The 27,648-nt window shown below is 31.0% G+C and overlaps 1 protein-coding gene across 1 annotated transcript; it reads right to left on the reverse strand.

Moving 5' to 3' along the window:
- Positions 1 to 15,138: 15,138 nt before the first annotated feature.
- LOC117314921 (heat shock 70 kDa protein 12B-like) lies at positions 15,139 to 23,461 on the reverse strand. Its single transcript, XM_033869019.1, has 4 exons — positions 23,158 to 23,461; positions 22,301 to 22,516; positions 21,685 to 21,844; positions 15,139 to 17,726 (listed from the first exon to the last, which is right to left on the reverse strand). Exons 1-4 carry the CDS (start codon positions 23,347 to 23,349, stop codon positions 16,654 to 16,656), a joined length of 1,641 nt encoding a protein of 546 aa, XP_033724910.1. The 5' UTR covers positions 23,350 to 23,461; the 3' UTR covers positions 15,139 to 16,653.
- Positions 23,462 to 27,648: the final 4,187 nt, after the last annotated feature.

The following is a 27,648-nucleotide window of genomic DNA, read 5'->3' on the forward strand; positions in this document are numbered from 1 at the left end:
CCCATATTTGGGAAACAATTTTATAGTAATTGAAATTGCATTACCGATTGGTCATCTGTGTCTTCAAGGTATAAACCTCCTATGCTTCAAATCTATAAGCTGCTTTTGTTTGTAGTTGTTGTTGCTATTTTTTTACTCTAGAAATTATAATAAATAAAAAATAAATAAATAAAACTAAGAAATACAGCCCCCGTAAGGGACCCCAATACTGCTGTATCTGGATATCACAGAAAACGTGAGGATATTGGAGAACAAGGGAGATAACTGGCAGGTTTTATTGTCAACGTATCGCAAGAATAGCGTCACCGATAAACGGGGATCATACATGTAGATAACGTCAACCATTCATAACAAAGGGTCCTGTGTAACAGTCTACTAGTAGGTGTATTCAACATTTTCCTGTGTGTATCACAGGGACCCGAGACTTTGTTACAATCTAGGTGTACTTGAACCTATATCAGTGTGTAACACAGGGACTTGAGAATTTGTTTCAGTTTAGGTGTATTGAGCCTGTCCAAGTGTGTATCATAGGGACGTGAGAATTAGTTTCAGTCTATATGTATTTGAACCTATCCAAGTGTATATCACAGGGATCTTAGAATTTGTTAAAGTATAGATGTATTTGTTTTAATATAACATTTTCATGCGTTTAAATATTGACATTCCAAACTGGTGTTTTATACAGTAAGATACCAACGTAGGTCCAAGCACAAATAGAGTGTAACACATTTTCAGGTCCTTGTGACATTTATAGATACACACAGAGTGTAACAAGTTCTCAGGAACTTATTTTGATAGACGTTGAAACTTATTTTGATAGACGTAGAAACTTAATTCATATTGACGTAGAAACTTATTTTGATAGACGTAGAAAATTATTTTAGATTGACCTAGAAACGTATTTTATATTGACGTAGAAACTTATTTTGATAGACGTAGAAACTTAATTCATATTGACGTAGAAAATTATTTCATATTGACGTAGAAACTTATTTTATATTGATGATGTAGAAACTTATTTTATATTGATGATATAGAAACTTATTTTGATAGACATGGAAACTTATTTTATATAGATGTAGAAAATTATTTCATATAAGCGTATAAACTTATTTTGATAGACGTCGAAAATTATTTTTAGATAGACGTAGGAACTTATTTTATTATGACGACGAAACTTATTTTATATTAACGTAGAGACTTGTTTTGATAGACGTAGAAACTTGTTTTGTTATGACGTCGAAACTTATTTTATATTAACGTAGAAACTTATTTATATTGATGATATAGAAATTTATTTTATATTCATGATATAGAAACTTATTTTGATAGACATGGACACTTATTTTATATAAATGTAGAAAATTATTTCATATAAGCGTATAAACGTATTTTGATAGAAATCGAAAATTATTTTTAGATAAACGTAGGAACTTATTTTATTATGACGACGAAACTTATTTTATATTAACGTAGAGACTTGTTTTGATAGACGTATAAACTTATTTTATATTAACGTAGAAACTTATTTTATATTGACGTAAACAACTTATTTCATATTGAGGTAAACAACTTATTTCATATTGACGTTGAAACTTATTTCATATTGACGTAAACAACTTATCTCATATTGACGAATAAATTTATTTTATATAGACGTAGAAACTTATTGTATATAGACGTAGAAACTTATTTTACATAGATGTAGAAATTTCATTCATATTGACGTAGACACTTATTTCATATTGACAGAAACTTATTTTATATAGACGTAGAAACTTATTTCATATTGACATATAAACTAATTTTATATTGACGTAAACAACTTATTTCATATTGACGTAGAAACTTATTTCATATTGACAGAAACTTATTTTATATAGACGTAGAAACTTATTTCATATTGACATATAAACTAATTTTATATTGACGTAAACAACTTATTTCATATTGACGTAGAAACTTATTTCATATTGACAGAAACTTATTTTATATAGACGTAGAAACTTATTTCATATTGACATATAAACTAATTTTATATTGACGTAAACAACTTATTTCATATTGACGTATAAACTTATTTTATATTGACGTAGAAACTTATTTCATATTGACGTAGAAATTTATTTCATATAGACGTAGAAACTTATTTTATATTGGCGTAGAAACTTATTTCATATTGACGTATAAACTTATTTTATATTGACGTAGAAACTTATTTCATATTTACAGAAACTTATTTTATATAGACGTAGAAACTTATTTCATATTGACATATAAACTAATTTTATATTGACGTAAACAACTTATTTCATATTGACGTAGAAACGTATTTCATATTGACAGAAACTTATTTGATATAGACGTAGAAACTTATTTCATATTGACATATAAACTAATTTTATATTGACGTAAACAACTTATTTCATATTGACGTAGAAACTTATTTTATATTGACGTAAAAACCTATTTCATATTGACGTAGAAACTTATTTCATATTGACGTAGAAACTTATTTCATATTGACGTAGAAACTTATTTCATATTGACGTAGAAACTTATTTCATATTGACGTAGAAACTTATTTCATATTGACGTAGAAACTTATTTCATATTGACAGAAACTTATTTTATATCGACGTAGAAACTTATTTCATATACACGTATCAACTTATTTTGATAGACGTCGAAAATTATTTTTAGATAGACGACGAAACTTATTTTATATTAACGTAGAGACTTGTTTTGATAGACGTATCAACTTATTTTATATTAACGTAGAAACTTATTTTATATTGACGTAGAAACTTATTTCATATATTGACGTAGAAACTTATTTCATATTGACGTAGAAACTTATTTTATACTGACGTAGAAACTTATTTCATATTGACGTAGAAACTTATTTCATATTGACGTAGAAACTTATTTCATATTGACGTAGAAACCTATTTTATATTGACGTAGAAACTTATTTCATATTGACGTAGAAACTTATTTTATGTTGACGTAGAAACTTATTTCATATTGACGTAGAAACTTATTTCATATTGACGAATAAACTTATTTTATATTGACATAGACACTTATTTTATACTGACGTAGAAACTTATTTCATATTGACGTAAACAACTTATTTTATATTAACGTAGAAACTTATTTTATATTGACGTAGAAACTTATTTCATATTGACGTAGAAACTTATTTTATACTGACGTAGCAACTTATTTCATATTGACGTAGAAACTTATTTCATATTGACGTAGAAACTTATTTCATATTGACGTAGAAACCTATTTTATATTGACGTAGAAACTTATTTCATATTGACGTAGAAACTTATTTTATGTTGACGTAGAAACTTATTTCATATTGACGTAGAAACTTATTTCATATTGACGAATAAACTTATTTTATATTGACGTAGACAACTTATTTCATATTGACAGAAACTTATTTTATATAGACGTAGAAACTTATTTCATATTGACATATAAACTAATTTTATATTGACGTAAACAACTTATTTCATATTGACGTAGAAACGTATTTCATATTGACAGAAACTTATTTGATATAGACGTAGAAACTTATTTCATATTGACATATAAACTAATTTTATATTGACGTAAACAACTTATTTCATATTGACGTAGAAACTTATTTTATATTGACGTAAAAACCTATTTCATATTGACGTAGAAACTTATTTCATATTGACGTAGAAACTTATTTCATATTGACAGAAACTTATTTTATATCGACGTAGAAACTTATTTCATATACACGTATCAACTTATTTTGATAGACGTCGAAAATTATTTTTAGATAGACGACGAAACTTATTTTATATTAACGTAGAGACTTGTTTTGATAGACGTATCAACTTATTTTATATTAACGTAGAAACTTATTTTATATTGACGTAGAAACTTATTTCATATATTGACGTCGAAACTTATTTCATATTGACGTCGAAACTTATTTTATACTGACGTAGAAACTTATTTTATATTGACGTAGAAACTTATTTCATATTGACGTAGAAACTTATTTTATGTTGACGTGGAAACTTATTTCATATTGACGTAGAAACTTATTTCATATTGACGTAGAAACTTATTTCATATTGACGTAGAAACTTATTTTATACTGACGTAGAAACTTATTTCATATTGACGTAAACAACTTATTTTATATTAACGTAGAAACTTATTTTATATTGACGTAGAAACTTATTTTATATTGACGTAGAAACTTATTTCATATTGACGTAGAAACTTATTTCATATTGACGTAGAAACTTATTTCATATTGACGTAGAAACCTATTTTATATTGACGTAGAAACTTATTTCATATTGACGTAGAAACTTATTTTATGTTGACGTGGAAACTTATTTCATATTGACGTAGAAACTTATTTCATATTGACGAATAAACTTATTTTATATTGACGTAGACACTTATTTTATACTGACGTAGAAACTTATTTCATATTGACGTAAACAACTTATTTTATATTAACGTAGAAACTTATTTTATATTGACGTAGAAACTTATTTTATATTGGCGTAGAAACTTATTTTATATTGACGTAGAAACTTATTTCATATTGACGTAGAAACTTATTTTATATTGGCGTAGAAACTTATTTCATATTGACGTAGAAACCTATTTTATATTGACGTAGAAACTTATTTTATATTGACGTAGAAACTTATTTCATATATTGACGTAGAAACTTATTTCATATTGACGTAGAAACTTATTTTATACTGACGTGGAAACTTATTTCATATTGACGTAGAAACTTATTTCATATTGACGTAGAAACTTATTTCATATTGACGTAGACACTTATTTTATACTGACGTAGAACTTATTTCATATTGACGTAAACAACTTATTTATATTAACGTAGAAACTTATTTTATATTGACGTAGAAACTTATTTCATATTGGGCGGAGAAACTTATTTATACTTGACGTAGGAAACTTATTTCATATTGGACGTAGAAACTTAATTTCATATTGACGTAAGAAACTTATTTATATTGACGTAAGCACTTATTTTATACGACGTAGAAACTTATTTCATATTGACGTAAACAACTATTTGATATTAACGTAGAAACTTATTATTGACGTACTTTTATATTGGACGTAGTAAAACTTATTTCATATTGACGTAGAACTTATTCATAGACATAATAAACTATTATTGACGTAGCACAACTTATTTCATATTGACGTAGAAACGTATTTCATATGACGTAGAAACGTATTTGATATAGGACGTAGAACCTTATTTCATATTGACATATAAACTAATTTTATATTGACGTAAACAACTTATTTCATATTGACGTAGAAACTTATTTTATATTGGCGTAGAAACTTATTTCATATTGACGTAGAAACCTATTTTATATTGACGTAGAAACTTATTTTATATTGACGTAGAAACTTATTTCATATATTGACGTAGAAACTTATTTCATATTGACGTAGAAACTTATTTTATACTGACGTAGAAACTTATTTCATATTGACGTAGAAACTTATTTCATATTGACGTAGAAACTTATTTTATACTGACGTAGAAACTTATTTCATATTGACGTAAACAACTTATTTTATATTAACGTAGAAACTTATTTTATATTGACGTAGAAACTTATTTTATATTGGCGTAGAAACTTATTTTATATTGACGTAGAAACTTATTTCATATTGACGTAGAAACTTATTTTATATTGGCGTAGACACTTATTTCATATTGACGTAGAAACCTATTTTATATTGACGTAGAAACTTATTTTATATTGACGTAGAAACTTATTTTATATTGGCGTAGAAACTTATTTTATATTGACGTAGAAACTTATTTCATATTGACGTAGAAACTTATTTTATATTGGCGTAGACACTTATTTCATATTGACGTAGAAACCTATTTTATATTGACGTAGAAACTTATTTTATATTGACGTAGAAACTTATTTCATATATTGACGTAGAAACTTATTTCATATTGACGTAGAAACTTATTTTATACTGACGTGGAAACTTATTTCATATTGACGTAGAAACTTATTTCATATTGACGTAGACACTTATTTTATACTGACGTAGAAACTTATTTCATATTGACGTAAACAACTTATTTGATATAGACGTAGAAACTTATTTCATATTGACATATAAACTAATTTTATATTGACGTAAACAACTTATTTCATATTGACGTAGAAACTTATTTCATATTGACGTAGAAACTTATTTCATATTGACGTAGACACTTATTTTATACTGACGTAGAAACTTATTTCATATTGACGTAAACAACTTATTTGATATTAACGTAGAAACTTATTTTATATTGACGTAGAAACTTATTTTATATTGGCGTAGAAACTTATTTTATATTGACGTAGAAACTTATTTCATATTGACATATAAACTAATTTTATATTGACGTAAACAACTTATTTCATATTGACGTAGAAACGTATTTCATATTGACAGAAACTTATTTGATATAGACGTAGAAACTTATTTCATATTGACATATAAACTAATTTTATATTGACGTAAACAACTTATTTCATATTGACGTAGAAACCTATTTTATATTGACGTAGAAACTTATTTTATATTGACGTAGAAACTTATTTCATATATTGACGTAGAAACTTATTTCATATTGACGTAGAAACTTATTTTATACTGACGTAGAAACTTATTTCATATTGACGTAGAAACTTATTTCATATTGACGAATAAACTTATTTTATATTGACGTAGACAACTTATTTCATATTGACAGAAACTTATTTTATATAGACGTAGAAACTTATTTCATATTGACATATAAACTAATTTTATATTGACGTAAACAACTTATTTCATATTGACGTAGAAACGTATTTCATATTGACAGAAACTTATTTGATATAGACGTAGAAACTTATTTCATATTGACATATAAACTAATTTTATATTGACGTAAACAACTTATTTCATATTGACGTAGAAACTTATTTTATATTGACGTAAAAACCTATTTCATATTGACGTAGAAACTTATTTCATATTGACGTAGAAACTTATTTCATATTGACAGAAACTTATTTTATATTGACGTAGAAACTTATTTCATATACACGTATCAACTTATTTTGATAGACGTCGAAAATTATTTTTAGATAGACGACGAAACTTATTTTATATTAACGTAGAGACTTGTTTTGATAGACGTATCAACTTATTTTATATTAACGTAGAAACTTATTTTATATTGACGTAGAAACTTATTTCATATATTGACGTCGAAACTTATTTCATATTGACGTAGAAACTTATTTCATATTGACGTAGAAACTTATTTCATATTGACGTAGAAACTTATTTCATATTGACGTAGAAACCTATTTTATATTGACGTAGAAACTTATTTCATATTGACGTAGAAACTTATTTTATGTTGACGTGGAAACTTATTTCATATTGACGTAGAAACTTATTTCATATTGACGAATAAACTTATTTTATATTGACGTAGACACTTATTTTATACTGACGTAGAAACTTATTTCATATTGACGTAAACAACTTATTTTATATTAACGTAGAAACTTATTTTATATTGACGTAGAAACTTATTTTATATTGGCGTAGAAACTTATTTTATATTGACGTAGAAACTTATTTCATATTGACGTAGAAACTTATTTTATATTGGCGTAGACACTTATTTCATATTGACGTAGAAACCTATTTTATATTGACGTAGAAACTTATTTTATATTGACGTAGAAACTTATTTTATATTGGCGTAGAAACTTATTTTATATTGACGTAGAAACTTATTTCATATTGACGTAGAAACTTATTTTATATTGGCGTAGACACTTATTTCATATTGACGTAGAAACCTATTTTATATTGACGTAGAAACTTATTTTATATTGACGTAGAAACTTATTTCATATATTGACGTAGAAACTTATTTCATATTGACGTAGAAACTTATTTTATACTGACGTGGAAACTTATTTCATATTGACGTAGAAACTTATTTCATATTGACGTAGACACTTATTTTATACTGACGTAGAAACTTATTTCATATTGACGTAAACAACTTATTTGATATAGACGTAGAAACTTATTTCATATTGACATATAAACTAATTTTATATTGACGTAAACAACTTATTTCATATTGACGTAGAAACTTATTTCATATTGACGTAGAAACTTATTTCATATTGACGTAGACACTTATTTTATACTGACGTAGAAACTTATTTCATATTGACGTAAACAACTTATTTGATATTAACGTAGAAACTTATTTTATATTGACGTAGAAACTTATTTTATATTGGCGTAGAAACTTATTTTATATTGACGTAGAAACTTATTTCATATTGACATATAAACTAATTTTATATTGACGTAAACAACTTATTTCATATTGACGTAGAAACGTATTTCATATTGACAGAAACTTATTTGATATAGACGTAGAAACTTATTTCATATTGACATATAAACTAATTTTATATTGACGTAAACAACTTATTTCATATTGACGTAGAAACCTATTTTATATTGACGTAGAAACTTATTTTATATTGACGTAGAAACTTATTTCATATATTGACGTAGAAACTTATTTCATATTGACGTAGAAACTTATTTTATACTGACGTAGAAACTTATTTTATATTGACGTAGAAACTTATTTCATATTGACGAATAAACTTATTTTATATTGACGTAGACAACTTATTTCATATTGACAGAAACTTATTTTATATAGACGTAGAAACTTATTTCATATTGACATATAAACTAATTTTATATTGACGTAAACAACTTATTTCATATTGACGTAGAAACGTATTTCATATTGACAGAAACTTATTTGATATAGACGTAGAAACTTATTTCATATTGACATATAAACTAATTTTATATTGACGTAAACAACTTATTTCATATTGACGTAGAAACTTATTTTATATTGACGTAAAAACCTATTTCATATTGACGTAGAAACTTATTTCATATTGACGTAGAAACTTATTTCATATTGACAGAAACTTATTTTATATTGACGTAGAAACTTATTTCATATACACGTATCAACTTATTTTGATAGACGTCGAAAATTATTTTTAGATAGACGACGAAACTTATTTTATATTAACGTAGAGACTTGTTTTGATAGACGTATCAACTTATTTTATATTAACGTAGAAACTTATTTTATATTGACGTAGAAACTTATTTCATATATTGACGTCGAAACTTATTTCATATTGACGTAGAAACTTATTTCATATTGACGTAGAAACTTATTTCATATTGACGTAGAAACTTATTTCATATTGACGTAGAAACCTATTTTATATTGACGTAGAAACTTATTTCATATTGACGTAGAAACTTATTTTATGTTGACGTGGAAACTTATTTCATATTGACGTAGAAACTTATTTCATATTGACGAATAAACTTATTTTATATTGACGTAGACACTTATTTTATACTGACGTAGAAACTTATTTCATATTGACGTAAACAACTTATTTTATATTAACGTAGAAACTTATTTTATATTGACGTAGAAACTTATTTTATATTGGCGTAGAAACTTATTTTATATTGACGTAGAAACTTATTTCATATTGACGTAGAAACTTATTTTATATTGGCGTAGAAACTTATTTCATATTGACGTAGAAACCTATTTTATATTGACGTAGAAACTTATTTTATATTGACGTAGAAACTTATTTCATATATTGACGTAGAAACTTATTTCATATTGACGTAGAAACTTATTTTATACTGACGTGGAAACTTATTTCATATTGACGTAGAAACTTATTTCATATTGACGTAGAAACTTATTTCATATTGACGTAGACACTTATTTTATACTGACGTAGAAACTTATTTCATATTGACGTAAACAACTTATTTTATATTAACGTAGAAACTTATTTTATATTGACGTAGAAACTTATTTTATATTGGCGTAGAAACTTATTTTATATTGACGTAGAAACTTATTTCATATTGACGTAGAAACCTATTTTATATTGACGTAGAAACTTATTTCATATTGACGTAGAAACTTATTTTATGTTGACGTGGAAACTTATTTCATATTGACGTAAACTTATTATATATTGAAGTAGAAACTTATTTCATATTGACGTTGAAACTTATTTTATATTGACGTAGAAACTTATTTTATATTGACGTAAACAACTTATTTCATATTGACGTTGAAACTTATTTCATATTGACGTAAACAACTTATTTCATATTGACGTAGAAACTTATTTTATATTGACGTAGAAACTTATTTTATACTGACGTAGAAACTTATTTCATATTGACGAATAAATTTATTTTATATAGACGTAGAAACTTATTGTATATAGACGTAGAAACTTATTTTACATAGATGTAGAAACTTCATTCATATTGACGAATAAATTTATTTTATATAGACGTAGAAACTTATTGTATATAGACGTAGAAACTTATTTTATATAGATGTAGAACATTATTTTTGATAGATGTCTAAACTTATTTTATATTAGACGTAGAAACTTATTTTATTATGACGTCGAAACTTATTTGATATACGTAGAAATTTAATATCAATCTATAAGAGTGAGCAGTTAGTCTCTCCTAAACTTATACAAAGTGACTTATATATAGGTATTTATATTGATATTATAAAATATGAAATTGTTTTATGAGGACGAGACCCTAATTAATATACAAAATGTATATACATTTGTATGAAACTATTTCAGTTGAATTGATTTGCATGTATTGTGTGCATTGAAGGGGCTTTGGTATACTCGTGTTTGTATCCTTTCATGGAGCAACTTCTCAAATCCGACCACCTCTTGATATCGATCAAAATGTCGACGTATGTAATCGATCGTTCTTTTCATGATCGTTGTTACGTAATAATAACAGAAAAATGAAAGCAAGCAACAGAGCTCAAAACACAATTTAATGATATATACAAAACAAAGCATGTTACAGAGACAATTCACAATTACAATTAAGTGGTGTACAAGGTGGTGTATTAAATCAACACTGTTAATTACTTATCTTATAACAGCTGTCCTTGAGTAATCCTTTCCTGTCCGTTTCTCCAGAATTAAGAATGTTTATAAATCTCGCACACTGTTCACAGTACCAGACAATTAATTATCCAGCATAATTCACATAGCTGTCGTTGACAATTGTAAATCAGTTCTTCTTATCAGGCAACACATAATTCAACAGAATTCACAAAGCTCTCTTTAACAGTTGTAAATCAGTTCTTCGTATCAGGCAATCAATAATTCAACAGAATTCATATAGCTATCCTTGACAATTGTAAAGCAGTTCTGAAAACATATTTGTCTCTCGTGGTATTTATACTATATTGCCAAATCTTTCAAATGCATTCTCCAACAATCTCGATTCTGGAATTATCTAACTCTCTTTTTGTGAACATATAAATCAACCTTTTAATTTCGAAGAATTTCAATATGGCCAGGAATCCTCGATGATGTTTAGTAACATTAACAGCTAACCATGCTGTGGCTACTTCGTCCTCTTTGTTAGAATTATGAATAACATAAAACCATGATATGACGTCGACAAAGTAAAGGACGCCTAACCTTTTGAAACACCTGGTCTTGTTCCAATGTTACTTTAAAGATTTCCATGCAAATATACACTTTTTGCATTCATATTTTGCCTTTGCTGAGTCTATTTTGAGTACGAATGACAATTTCATTTTGATGCCAGTGTTCTGTTATTACTGATGAATACTTTGATCGGGAGAATGCTATGATTACATCATGCCCTGAATTGTCCATGGTCCAATCTAAGATCAAACAAGGATAGATCTAAATCTATAATATTTTACAGCATTTGTACTGATAACGGCCTCAGTAACACTGTAATGAAACCCATATGAGATATATTTGTTTGTGTTCGGAAGGTATTCACGAGGGAAGTATGTTGTGCAAATGTATCAATTACATTGTTTTACGGGTTTAAGTAACATCCTGTTTAACTCATCAAAACCAGTATGAGGAACTGCAAATCTAAATAATATATTCAGATATTTCATCCATGTCCCGCTAGAACAACAATCAAACAACTAATAAAGGGGTTAATGTTTTATTGTCTGATTAATTATATATAACATGAAACTCACAGTAAACTGTTACAGTAACCATACATCATACATAAGCTAACGATGTTTATGTCAATGACTTAAAACACGCCATAATGTTGACTTTCACTTCCACTGGCAATGATTGTTGCGGGATTCTTTTAGGCATCAAGAATGACATTAAACATTTCTATACTTCATCATGATTTCATCCTCCTTAAAAACTTGCTCACACGTTTGTCACATGTAATGTTTACTTGATACTGTGACCACAACACTGATACACTGTACAAATATGGTGTGTTTTCTCCAATAATTTGTACATCTGTCACAACAAAGAATTCAGTCATAGAAAAATCAATACTCACATAAGAAAATAAAATGTTTGTTTAATTAGAGGATAAATTCGAAGTGAAAGAAAACAAAGTCAAATTATAGGGCGAAAGACGGTTTGCAAGGCATTGAAACAGAAAATTGTTATATGAAACATATAGATAAGTATAAAGAAAACTTTAGACCAATCTAGTACAAATTCTAATTGAATTTATCAAACACAGAAGAGATTTAATTTTTCTGAAAATAAACATTGGAAAGATCTAAACAAACCATTTTCTTACGTTTTTAACATTTGATATAGGATCAGTGAATCAAAAAGTAAGTTCATAAAAGAATATGAGGGAATACGGTCGTCAAATGTTTTATATCCTTAAAAATAGGATAATGGGCCTTAACGGTCACGAAGTTTTGATATCTTTTAGCATATTTCACTCTTTTGACATGGAAAAAGGCCATCGTTATTCGTTTAAAGCCCTTTACCCCAGAATCATGCAGGCCTAATACCAGGTATCGGGTCTCTTGCTTAGTTAAAATAATCCATTTCAATATTTAAGCATATTTGACCCCTGCATCAAGGTCAATGTCATTCATTTGAAACAAACCTAAAATGCATTCACCCCAGTAAGCTAAAAGCCCAATACCGAGTCTCTAGATCTGTTGCATAATGAGATAATGTCATTTTAAGAATTAAGCTCCCGTGACCTTAAATGAAGGTCATGGTCATTCACTTGAACAAACTTTGTTCCCCTTTATCCAAGCATAAAACAGGACAAATATCAGGCTTCTGAACCGCTTGGGTTATTGAGAAGAAGTTGTTTAAAATGTTTTAGCATACTCAACCTCTGTGACCTTGTATGAAGGTTAAGATAATCAATTTAAACAGATTGTGTAGCCCTTCATTCTAGCATGCTACAGACTCAATATCAGGTCCTTGTCCTGTTGGTTATTGAGAAGAAGTTGAAAATATAAATAGTTTACGACGGACGACGCACGACGGACGAAACTGGACAAAAGGTGATCGCAAAAGAGACTTCGTCACAGGTGACCTTATAAGCTAATCCTACTTGTGACATGCATTTTCATTGGCTTAAGAAAATGTGATATCATTCCAAGACGTAAGATGTGACGTCGCTGTTTGAAACTAAGCCTTTTATTTTACAACAGCGTTATAATTCACAAACAAAGGGAGAAAAAATTGTCAGGCAAATCGGATGATAGTGTATATTTAAGTTAATCGTGTGATCAAGTTTGATATGGTCTTTATGGTTTGAGGCGATAAAACAAAAAATAGGACTCTCAACATATACCGTTTATTTTGAGTACACTACGATTTTTTATTTTTATTTAAAAAATTTTTTTTTTTGCTTTTGTGGAACATACAGATATATGCAAATTAATCCTTAACGAACGCATTAAAATAGTGTAACCTTCTCGCCAATGTTGAACAGATTATCAAACTGTAGACATTAGGGAAAGTTCCATCTCTCTTATTCGCACATGCGTGTGTCGTCATATACAATCTTACCCGCTTTTTGTCAGACGGCTAAAGTGTCATTTTTACAGTATAAATTATTGCTACATCAAAAATATCCGTGCTTGCAAAAATACCAGTCGGTAAATATGAACTTAAAGTATGGATTGACTGAAGGTACTACAGCCTATACACAATGGTACTAGTATTCTAATAATGATCGCATTTACAAAGAATGTCACAATAATGCATCCATGATATAAAGACTATCTGATAAACACCAACATTTTTTTTCATTTCAGAATAATCTATTTTCCATTGTTTGTACGCAGAATGCGGTTTTCCGACTGGTTGAGATTTTTTTCTCATATCATTATGAAAAAAACTCCGAGAATGGCGCGAAAAATGTGACGTCACAATACGACAATTGACGTTGCGTATTGATTTGAGATAAGGAATCTCATATAAAACCAGTAAAATTGTACGTAAAACATGTTTTCAATTATTTTCAAAAATTAATCATAAGCGTTGATGTCATTTATTTTTTAGTTTAATAGGGTTATAAAAAAATTGTTTGCAAACTTCTGAAAGAATCAGCTAAACGGATTCATAAAGTTTGCAAACAGAATTTTTTTCATACCCCGATAAAACTAAAAATAATTGACATCAATGCTTACATATTTTATTGCGCATATTTTTGCTACAACGGGAATTAGGCAACAGGCATAGCCTATACAAAACTTCTCACTACAATGATAATAACAGTACATACACATCAATACAATAATATATAAAATTAATATGATTATATGAAAGTGATAAATTGTTATCAAAAGCAGACTGTACCATATCAAATAAATCACCATGACATAAAAGTAAGGCTGATATTCATATCATTATACATAAATTCCAGCTTATAAAGTAAGTATTTAGGTAAAGCGATTTGTATCTCTGACGTAACATTTTAACTTTGTTTGTAATAAATCTTAAGACTTGACTTGTAACTTAAGTGATCTGTCGTGTTAATGCATGTAAGGAAATTGGGTATCTTGGAAATGCAACTGTTGTTCGAGACTAGTGTAACGATTTCGAATCCCAAAAGGCTGTGTTTCCCCTTTATCACAAGAACAGTTGTTTTTGTTATTTTGTTGTTGGTGGTTTTTGTGTTCGTTGGTATTAATTGCACCCGTTACCTGTTGTTTTCTCAAATCGCGTTTATATACATTATGAACTCGGCACACTAAAATATATACCCTGTATATACAAGCACCTACTTGTGTCTTATATTCTAAAACAAAACATAGACATTTGTCCAGAAATGTTCTTAAATTAAGGACATTGCTTATCATTTCCTCACGGCCTAACAGCAACAAAAATGTAATTGGGGTCAAAAAACGTATCTAAAAAGTGAATAAATATGAAACATCAAACAAACAAAACAAGGAAAATGTAAATATATATTTAGGAAGCCCGTGATCCCATTGTAATGAATTACACAATCTTCATACAGTACCTTAAGACCTTCTTATTTCAGAAGAGTACATTTTGACATAACTGGTTAGGATTGTAAAAGAAGATTGCTTAAATTCAGCTATTGGTTCCACGTTGGCCCCGCTCCTTAATCAATGGGGATAGTTCCAGGCGATGTGATGCCGAGGACCAGTGCAAAGAATTTCACAACTTTGATAAAGTACATGTAACTGAAGTTCTTTCAAATCTTAAGAAGTATTAGATATTCTGACGTATCTGGATCTGAAGAAGAACGTTATTAAAATTTCAGCCAATTTTACCCTTTAGGGCCCTGCCTAAAGGGCCCCGAGGATAAGTTATATATATTCATATCCTCAATGTAGCATCCTTTCCTGATAATTGTCACATTCCAAAGGAATTCAGGTTTAGAAATGTCACAATTCTTCCATCTATTCAGAGTATTTGATTCGACGATCAATTGGTCATCAAAATATGTTTTTTTTTAAAGTTTCTGTCAACATGCCCGCCAAACAGTCCATTGGGGCAACTAAGAGCCGACATGTGCATGCATGTACCATCACACTGATATTTCTAATGTTAGACAAATGAAGCTAAAACATATATATACAAATAAATAAACTACAATATTTGATTATTTGATATTACCATTACTGTGTATAGAGAACGTTTTTTAGTCAAGTTGTATTTCAAATGCCATCTAAATCGGTTTAGGGGTTCGAAGGTTATACCAAAAAAGGTTGATACATGGATAACGATGGTCATGAAAACGATGCATACAATTGTAGGTCATCCTCTTGACCCTTCGGGTCAGTTTACCTTCAAATGAGTACGAATTTCCGATATTCCAAAAACAAATTGCAGGCAAGATTTGGGAAAAAAATGAAAATATGCACAAATCAACATAAAATATTAGCAATGCGTACAGTATGTTGTAAATTGAGGATTTTATATATTGAAAATATTCTGGCATTAACATGAACAAATATTCTTTAGTATTTTTTATCAAAATCCTGGCAAAAATATATTTGATCATGTCCCCTCTGAATACAGAAAAATACACTGTAATACAAATATGGTATTATTTACCATCTTCATTTTTTCTCTACAGTTAACATTTTCCACATTCGTCATTGTATGGTTAACCAAGGAAGTCGAAGCATGCATTTATCTTTCGTCCAGTGTGTATGTCTTCAGCAGTGAGTTCAATCTCCGAGCCTCCAAAGTATAGGGAAAAGTTAGCTCCCCTCTCGTTACCTAACGATGTATCAGGCATTGGTAGTGTTATTTCTCCGATCTTCTGACAACTGTCGTCCGTTACATATTTGGGATTTTCAGCTGTAGATGCAAACAACATCACAGGAATACTTGTTGCTAATGAGTACCCGACGATAACTGACTGAGTAACTGATGATTCCCCAATCGTCACAAGTAATCCTTTTTTGGCCAATGTCATGAAACAGTTGTCACACTTAATCTCGCCGTCCCTATTTATAATGGGATATTTGTCATACCCATCCTCACCAAACGGGTTGTGTACCTCTATCCCGTATGTGTATTTACATATCCGCTGGGACAAAGTATCTGGACAGTGGCCGTTGATCACTGCTCCCTTCAGTACAGACAAACTTGCCTCATTTGGAATAATCAAACGCCTGCTTCCCGCAACAGCTCTGATAGCGTCCTGCAGAAGTGGGCATTCAGAGTAACCACCCACCATTAAGATAGCCTCGCAATCCTGTACTTCGGGTTTTCCGAGTATATCAGAAACGTGATCGGTTATTTGCTTCAAAGATGGGTCGAACAGATACCGTGTCATAGCTAAGGAAAGACGAATCTTATCCTTTTTCCATTCTACATCTTCGGAAGAAAAATGATCTCCAATGGCATCGGTTATCCGTTTATCAGGATTGAATTTTGTAAAAGATTCAAGAAGTGAGGAAGGCACTGTTATCGTTGATTTACTAGCAGTTCCAGAATCCTTACCTGTGAAAGTTTTCTTTTTCATCTCGAAATTCCTTTGTAAATCGATAACACTTGGTATCTCATCAGCTTTGAAGTGCGCAAACGCAGTTTTCCCGACAATAGTCTCCAACATATCCTCAAAGGCTTCATCCACTTTTGTCCCTCCCCAGCTGCCGCCGTTAGCTGAGTGGATCTCTTTCAATAATCCGCCTTTCAGCACCTCGTGTACTGTGATATCTATTGTCCCGCCTGTGTGAAAAGGCAAACATACTTATTTTTTGTTCTTAGCCTCAATAACGTCATATAAGTGTAAGGAAATTTGGTTTTCTGTTGGAGTTATCTCCCTTTTACATACAATTGTTAAGTACTGTTTTATCTCATTGATTATTAGATGATTACTAATTAGTGGTCAGATTGTATTTATTGAAAATTATTCCTTGATATACCTTTATCGATAAGAAAGATAATGTACCATGAAAATATGTTTGTATATAAAGATAATATAGGGTTTTAGAGCAGAACGTGTAATATGCAAATGAATGGTACTACTGGCTCGCCGAATAGCCTGACACATAAGCAGCCAGCTACGAAATGTGCTCAGGGGAGGGGAGGGTATATGCTGCTTAAAGTGGGTGTGATTCTGACTGAAACTGGCAGGTTTCAAACCCCGGTAGCTACAAAGCCTGGCCAAGTCTTTCTCAGTCTCTCGTGTAGTGATTGGTATACGCTGAATACGCGCCCATTAGTCGTGAGGTAGCGGGTTGCTGCGCTGTACGAGGCTTGTGCACAACGTTACAGTGCCGGGAGCACTTTTATTGCTGTTGCGCTGGGCTGGATGAGCAGGTGCATAAGGTAGACACTGCAACGTATCATGTGCCGGGAGCACTTGCACTAGGCGTGCTTGGTTGATCATTGCCGGTGCGCACGGCAGCCACTGCTCCGTACCAGTGCAGAGCACGAACGGTGGGCGTTTGTGAGCAACATTGCCTTTTATTTTTATACCTGTATCGTTTATTCTTACAAATAACCTTGTAAATATTACCGATTCCATACGAATTGAGACTAGACCAGTCAAGTGCGCTGATGGCAAGGCTTATCCTATTCGACACTTGGGACGGACCAGGTGTACGTTTAAAGCATTATAAAACAATCGCAAGATATTAAGCACCGTTAGTATTTAGACTGGAACATAACCTGTTTCATCCTTCTAGCATTCTTAATTAACGTATTCGTATATGAAAGACTGTACATTTATTTTAGAAGTATTGTATTCATTACACGACTTTGTATTGGGAAAATAGAAAATACCGCTGCGACGTGAAATCAGCTTTACCTAATTTATATAAAAATAATATATAAACTTCGGCAAAGCAGAAGTATTCGTTTTGCGGCCATCTTGAATACTTTTTTTAACATATGCGTTATCATATTATCACCCCCCCCCCCCCCCCCTTTAAAATATGCGGAATATTTAATGTTGTGACAACTAGTTGTATGTTAATTGCAAAGTGTACATACAACAGAGCAGTAAATAACTGCCTATATAGGTCTCTGTTATACATGTAGTTTATTAATATGGCATCTAAACGGACAAAACACAAAAAAGAATTAAATATTACGTTTATGCACCAAAAGCACAATGGATACGGTTGTTTCATGTTATTTAGCGGGCAGTCTAACGGGTTTGTTTCCGATGGTGTTCCACATTATTATTCGCTAGTTATAACTGTAATGACTACAGTATTTTGGAAAGGAGACAAAGTTATGCTGGATCGATACACGGTGGCAGGTTCATGTGCGAATTATACATTTAAACATATTAAACATACGGTTTCATCTTTTGTGATGCTGCATGTAATACACTTTATTTTAGAATCTGTCATCTCTTCCCTAGCCGACAGAATTCTAACCTACCGAAGCTGGGTTGACAAGAAAGACAATCAATGTAAGACACACTAAATCATACATAGTGTTTACGGGCCATTAAGAATTAAAAACAACTTTTTGCAATACACATATATTTATATATAACAAGGATGGATAGTATTGCAACAGCAATACAAAGTCCCCTGCCTGAACCAGGAGTGCAACTATTTATTTTCCAGTTTTAAGCTACGTGTTATACTGATCACGTATACCAAGTTTCGTTAAAATCGGAGTAGTACTTTAGGATTGTCCGGACACGCCTCAACCAATGAGAAGTCGGCGGCCATTTTGAAAATTGGTTTTTCGAAAAAAAAATGTCGGATGCACAACTACATGTTATACTGATCATGAATACCAAGTTTCGTTAAAATCGGAGTATTACTTTAGGAGGAGTTGTCCGGACAAGCCTCAACCGATGAGAAGCCAGCATCCATTTTGAAAAATGAATTTTTGAAAAACAAAAATGTGGGATGCACAGCTACATGTTATACTGATCATGTATACCAAGTTTCATTAAAATCGGAGTAGTACTTTAGAAGGAGTTGTCTGGACAAGTCTCAACCAATGAGAAGTCGGCGACCATTTTGAAAATTGGTTTTTCGAAGAAAAAAATGTGGGATGCACAACTACATGTTATAATGTTCATGTATACAAAGTTTCGTTAAAATCGGAGTAGTACTTTAGGAGGAGTTGTCAGGACAAGTCTCAACCAATGAGAAGTCGGCGGCCATTTTGAAAATTGGTTTTTCAAAAAAAAAAAAATGTGGGATGCACAACTACATGTTATACTGATCATGTATACCAAGTTTCGTTAAAATCAGAGTATTATTTTAGGAGGAGTTGTCCGGACAAGCCTCAACCAATGAGAAGCCGGCAGCCATTTTAAAAAATGAATTGTTGAAAACAAAATGTGGGATGCACAACTACATGTTATACTGATCATGTATACCAAGTTTCGTTAAAATCGGAGTAATACTTTAGGAGGAGTTGTCCGGACAAGCCTCAACCAATGAGAAGCCGTCAGCCATTTTGAAAAATGAATTTGTGAAAACAAAATGTGGGATGCACAACTACATGTTATACTGATCATGTATACCAAATTTCGTTAAAATCGGAGTAGTACGTTAGGAGGAGTTGTCCGGACAAGCCTCAACCAATGAGAAGCCGTCAGCCATTTTGAAAAATGAATTTGTGAAAACAAAATGTGGGATGCACAACTACATGTTATACTGATCATGTATACCAAGTTTTATTAAAATCGGAGTAGTACTTTAGAAGGAGTTGTCCGGACAAGTCTCAACCAATGAGAAGTCGGCGGCCATTTTGAAAATCGGTTTTTCGAAGAAAAAAATGTGGGATGCACAACTACATGTTATACTGATCATGTATACCAAGTTTCGTTAAAATCGGAGTAGGACTTTAGGAGGAGTTGTCCGGACAAGTCTCAACCAATGAGAAGTCGGCGGCCATTTTGAAAATTGGTTTTTCGAAAAAAAAAATGTGGGATGCACAACTACATGTTATACTGATCATGTATACCAAGTTTCATTAAAATCGGAGCAGTACTTTAGAAGGAGTTGTCCGGACAACTATTGCGTGACAGACAGACAGACGGAGGGGCGGACGGACGGACGGACGGACGGACGGAGGGTAAACCTATAGTCCCCCCGTTTTTCAAACGGCAGGGGACTAATAACGTCCTTGTAACAGCCAGGGTCATATGAGGAATGTTGTGAATAATGGAGACACATACAATAATAATACAACACACAAAACACAGAATAGTAGGGTAGAGAAGGAAACAGGGGACAGAAGATCTATTTTGGTCTCTGAATGTCCCCGTTATAAATGAGATGAAAGCAAATCCCGGATTCGGCAGTGGCCAACTTAGTAGCCTTCTACAATCAACACGCAGCGTGATACAGCAAGCTTCATTCTTAGGTTCTCCAATTTCCTCAGTGCAAAGACAACGCAGAACCTCCTTCAACCATGTAGGAGGTCAAATAATCAGTATCCCATTAACCGAAACATATCTTACTAGGTTTTTCTAGTAACCATGCAGTGCAAATGCAAATATTTGTTTAATAAAATGTGATAGAAATCATAGGCGGGTATTTTACAATTTATTAGGTTCATGCCAATTGCTTTTATTTTTAAATTTGCAAGCGAGAATAAAGTCTATAACACTATTTGATGTTAGTGTTTGATGTATTGCATATTTGTAATCATATACCTTACTTGACTTGTACATCAATAAGCATTTCCGTTTCAAGCTACATACCTCCTGCATCAACCACCATATATTTGCATCCTGCTCGGAATGTTTCTATTTTGTCTCCACGGTCACCGTCGACAAGTTTGGACACGGGCATGTGCTTACAAAGCATTGATGCAGCCTCTGGCTCTAACGCTAGGAGCAACTGATTTCCGGCAATGCCAGCCTGAAACAATCACTTTTAATATTCAAACAAGAAAAATCTTTTAAAAAGATCAACGGCATAGTTTTAATGCTGGTGGTTTTAATGTAAAACTGCTAGTGAAATAAATCAACGAACTAATGCGTTTCAGCACGGATAACACCATTATATCAGTTTGAATAATTTTTGTTGATAATAAGACTGCATTTGAATCAGGATTATAATTTTATCACTGTGCAATTTGAAAGGATGTATCCACTTATTCAGTTTACATTCAATCTTAACTTTGTTTAGTTTTTGACTGCATATCTGCATTTTGCATTTACCGCTACATTGACCAATCACATACTTCATCTTGATAAGTAAAACCAACTGTCGCGTCATATCCGGGGCCAAAAGAATATTATATGGCTGAAAAACAGACACGAACAATGAGACATTAGATTGCTACAATGAATACGTTCTGTAAACAGCACTCACCTGTTCGGCTGCCTCGCGCATCATTTGCTTGGCTGGATCACTCCATATTGCAGGTACAGTGACTACCCATCTGATATCCCCATCGGAAATATCGAATGCACTATCTTTGACTGTTTTCGTAAGATGACTTTTCAGGTAGGATATAACAGCCGATATAACCTTGATTGCCGACATTTTCTTTCCATCTTCTGTTTGCAACATCTTGTTTCTGTCAACCTGAAATATGTATCGGGTACATGTTTAATTTAAATCCTTCTTTTACTGCTTTTTACTAGTAATTTTACTACTTTAGTAGACAATGTCTTTAGTATTTATGAACCTTGTCACAATTTGATACATTATTTGACTTTGATTTAATGCGCGTGTGTATTAACTAATTCATCTTAAGGAAAAAGGCTAGAAGATTAATGTCAGGAAATAGTATATCTTTTATTGATATATGCATTAAATTATGGGGATATTTGGAGCGATGACAAGGAATGAGATTTCTGGTCTCGCCATGCCGTGATACATATGTATAAAGCATATGTAGCAACTTTGACAACGTCACAACACTATGCTTCAAAGAAGAAAGATTAAAGTTTTGGCACTATGGACAAAGCAGCTTTCTGGTACTGTCACTTTAAAGCTTCGTTAAATTACAAGAAGTTGCAGATGTACACAACATGTATGTTGAAATGAGTAAAATAATCCTGCATGAAAGAACGTGCAAAAATAAATGCATACACCCTGTACATATTTCAAACTAGAATTTAATGCAATACGTGTCGATTCAACTTCAACAGGGATGAGGTTTACAATTTTGAAAAAAAAGATTGTTAAAAGAACAAAAATATTTCACAGTTCTCGCAACTTACATGATCAGTGTACAAATCCATTTTGAAGCGCCGAAAGAAAAACCAGCCCTTATGGTCGTCGTCCATGGCAAGGTCATTATAATGGTCTTCTGCCTCATAACCGAAAGAGTGAAATGTCTCATCCGGCTTAAACAAAACGCAGGTAGATGATTTTAGAGACACGACTCCTCCTGATCCTGCGTTCCATGTCATCAAATTTATTTTCAGTGGATCGGTGTTGAATTCATGTCATAAAGAGTAGGCATAACCAGTATACGTGGTTCCGAAATCTATAGCGGCAACCAACAGGTATTCGTCCTTAAGGTTCATTCTGCAATGAGAATAAAAAATAAAAGCGTTTAAAATATTATCACAGCTTTCTACATATCAACATTGTACGACACTTTGATTTTTATTTCCCGATGCAGTTTTATAATCAACTGTACGTCGATAGTAAAATTATTCTGCTGAATTTTTTTTTTTTTTTTCAATACAGCGTAGTCATGCATAGACTTGCATTAGAAGTTGAAAGCATTACAAATGAGCTTTCTTAAAAGTGAATATCATGACCCTTGTCCTCTTGGTTAGAAGTCGTGAAAAGTAAAACAACAGACCAAGTGTGTATAGCCCAGCTGGATATTTTAGCGACCATGAAAAACACTCTCTATTCTGTTAAATTACAATGTACTTAAGGGTGTACGTATTTCCCAGTGACATATATTAAAGTCAACTTTTCCCTGTAAATAACAAGCTTTTATAATCAGATAAGGATTCCAAAAAAAAATCTGTACTAAAGAGTGTTTTTCCAATCAGTCCCTTTCAAAAAGCTCATTCCTTCTTTTACTTAATATTTTTTATCACTGGATTACCACTGTATCGATCATGCAATATCTGTATGATGTATCAATAAATGGCTTAAAAGTATTTCAGATGTAGGTCAATGTCGTCATTTTCCAAATAAGATGTCTCGTGATAGGGAGTTGTACATTTATACAATGTAGGATCGTATAATGTTTCACGATCTCCGATGCCTGCACGATAGCACAAATGTACGAATTTATCGTGTAGGCAAATGTGCGTACTGTGGGCGATCGAAAAGAAGTGTTTGCGAAAGCAATCGTAGTTGATATAAATCTAGAAATTGATTATAATAAATACTGAAAAGTTCGTCATGGTTCTGATAGAAATAGGATATTTACGTAGTTTATCTTATACCCTTTATGGAATTATATTTTCCAGCTTATTCATCTTGGAGTCTATTTAAGAAAATAAGATTAAATGTCATTTTTCACTACATACAGTAGCAGCGACATTTGATCTGGTATCCGGTCCGTGAACTTATTTTGTATGACCCGCAATCGACGCGAGAAGTGACAGGTGTCATTTTGAGAAGCCATACCGAATAGCTCCTTGAACGTTAGAACACACGACACAATTAAATAGTCATTGTTGTGTTGTGTTGATAAAAAGATGGCGATACAAATTGATTTCGTTGACCACGGGATAATCCAGTCAGAGTGAGCGATGCTATTAGAATTACTCTTTTTAAACGAATTTATCTGTATGTTTTTCTTGTTTTACCTGTGGTAGGTAAGAAGCTGACAATAATTTATTTGCATTAGCCTTACAAATCAATCCCATTTTGTGTTCTCCAAAAGGAAACGCAACCGCGACTACAGGTGTACACTATATTAGGCACACATGTACCAACGTAGACCTACGTTATGAAACGTATATTAATGGAAATAGTATTATACATCTCAACACGTCTATGTATATGCATTAATATATAATTGAATACATACATTCTTTATTTCACGCAGACTAGAATTAAAACATAAGTTACATTGTAGATTGAAATATATATAATGTAAACGTCTTTGATACGATAGACACCTTCCGTATTTTTGTCATTTCGCCGTATTCATCGTCCGATCTTACGAACCCGTACTGTTGTGAGATATGAACATGTGTGCAGTATGCTAATGATGCGTTCCCACATCGAACATAAACATACTATAGTCTCCCAAAGTACATACGCGTACACTTCAAACATGCATCTAGAGCAGGATGACCTAACAATACTATCTAAACCGCAATTAAAAATCCATTGGAATATCCTTTAGGTTACACTTACATGAAATCAGCTGTCTGATGCCAACAAAGTAATCACACAGTTTGAATTTGAATTTACAAAAGGCCAGTTTTCAGCATATATGAATACAGTTAATACGATAACTCAAAAAGCTCAGGATACTACAACTTATCTAAAGTATTTATTTATATGATAACATACCCATGAATAATAATCCTGATTTATACATACCAAAGTATAATATACCCATGAATAATAATCCTGATTTATACATACCAAAGTATAATATACCCATGAATAATAACCCTGATTTATACATACCAAAGTATAATATACCCATGAATAATAACCCTGATTTATACATTCCAAAATAGAACATTCCCATGAATAATAACCCTGATTTATACATACCAAAATATAACATACCCATGAATAATAACCCTGATTTATACATACCAAAGTATAATATACCCATGAATAATAACCCTGGTTTATACGTACCAAAATATAACATTCCCCTGAATAATAACCATGATTGATACATACCAAAGTATAATATACCCATGAATAATAACCCTGATTTATACATTCCAAAATATAACATTCCCATGAATAATAACCCTGATTTATACATACCAAAATATAATATACCCATGAATAATAACCCTGATTTATACATTCCAAAATATAACATTCCCATGAATAATAACCATGATTTATACATACCAAAGTATAATATACCAATGAATAATAACCCTGATTTATACATTCCAAAATATAACATTCCCCTGAATAATAACCATGATTGATACATACCAAAGTATAATATACCCATGAATAATAACCCTGATTTATACATTCCAAAATATAACATACCCATGAATAATAACCCTGATTGATACATACCAAAATATAACATTCCCCTGAATAATAACTCTGATTTATACATTCCAAAATATAACATTCCCATGAATAATAACCCTGATTTATACATACCAAAGTATAATATACCCATGAATAATAACCCTGATTTATACATTCCAAAATATAACATTCCCTTGAATAATAACCCCGATTGATACATACCAAAACAGTATATACCCGTTAATAATAACCCTGATTTATACATACCAAAGTATAACATTCCCATGAATAATAACCCTGATTTAAACATTCCAAAATATAACATTCCCCTGAATAATAACCCTGATTTATACATACCAAAATATAACATTCCCATGAATAATAACCCCGATTAATACATACCAAAACAGTATATACCCGGTAATAATAACCCTGATTTATACATACCAAAAGTATAACATTCCCATGAATAATAACCCTGATTTATACATTCCAAAATATAACATTCCCATGAATAATAACCCTGATTTATACATACCAAAATATATTAACATTCCCATGAAGAATAACCCTGATTTATACATACCAAAGTATAATATACCAATGAATAATAATCCTGATTTATACATTCCAAAATATAACATTCCCTTGAATAATAACCCCGATTGATACATAGCAAAACAGTATATACCCGTTAATAATAACCCTGATTTATACATACCAAAGTATAACATTCCCATGAATAATAACCCTGATTTATACATTCCAAAATATAACATTCCCATGAATAATAACCCCGATTTATACATTCCAAAATATAACATTCCCATGAATAATAACCCCAATTTATACATACCAAAGTATAATATACCCATGAATAATAAACCTGATTGATACATACCAAAATATAACATTCCCATGAATAATAACCCTTATTTATACATACCAAATTATAACATACCCATGAATAATAACCCTGATTTATACATACCAAAGTATAATATACCCATGAATAATAAACCTGATTTATACATTCCAAAATATAACATTCCCATGAATAATAACCCTGATTTATACATTCCAAAATATAACATATCCATGAATAATAACCCTGATTTATACATTCCAAAATATAACATTCCCATGAATAATAACCCCGATTCATACATACCAAAGTATAATATACCCATGAATAATAACCCTGATTCATACATACTAAAACAGTATATACCCGTTAATAATAACCCTGATTTATACATACCAAAATATATCATTCCCATAAATAATAACCCTGATTCATACCTACCAAAGTATAATATACCCATGAATAATAACCCTGATTTATACATTCCAAAATATAACATTCCCCTGATTAATAACCCCGATTGATACCTACCAAAACAGTATATACCCGTTAATAATAACCCTGATTTATACATACCAAAGTATAACATTCCCATGAATAATAACCCTGATTTATACATTCCAAAATATAACATTCCCATGAATAATAACCCTGATTTATACATTCCAAAGTTTAAAATATCCATGAA

Source organism: Pecten maximus, chromosome 17 (assembly GCF_902652985.1).
Source record: "Pecten maximus chromosome 17, xPecMax1.1, whole genome shotgun sequence".
In the NCBI taxonomy this organism is placed as follows: domain Eukaryota; kingdom Metazoa; phylum Mollusca; class Bivalvia; order Pectinida; family Pectinidae; genus Pecten; species Pecten maximus.

What these genes read in the sequence shown, in the direction of transcription:
- LOC117314921 (XM_033869019.1), bottom strand. Translation starts at nt 23,349, where the DNA reads ATGACATGGAACGCAGGATCAGGAGGAGTCGTGTCTCTAAAATCATCT. An exon ending in TGCGCGAGGCAGCCGAACAG is followed by an intron (nt 21,845 to 22,300) that starts GTGAGTGCTGTT and finishes TGATTGTTTCAG; the next exon opens with GCTGGCATTGCCGGAAATCA. An exon ending in TATGGTGGTTGATGCAGGAG is followed by an intron (nt 17,727 to 21,684) that starts GTATGTAGCTTG and finishes CTTTTCACACAG; the next exon opens with GCGGGACAATAGATATCACA.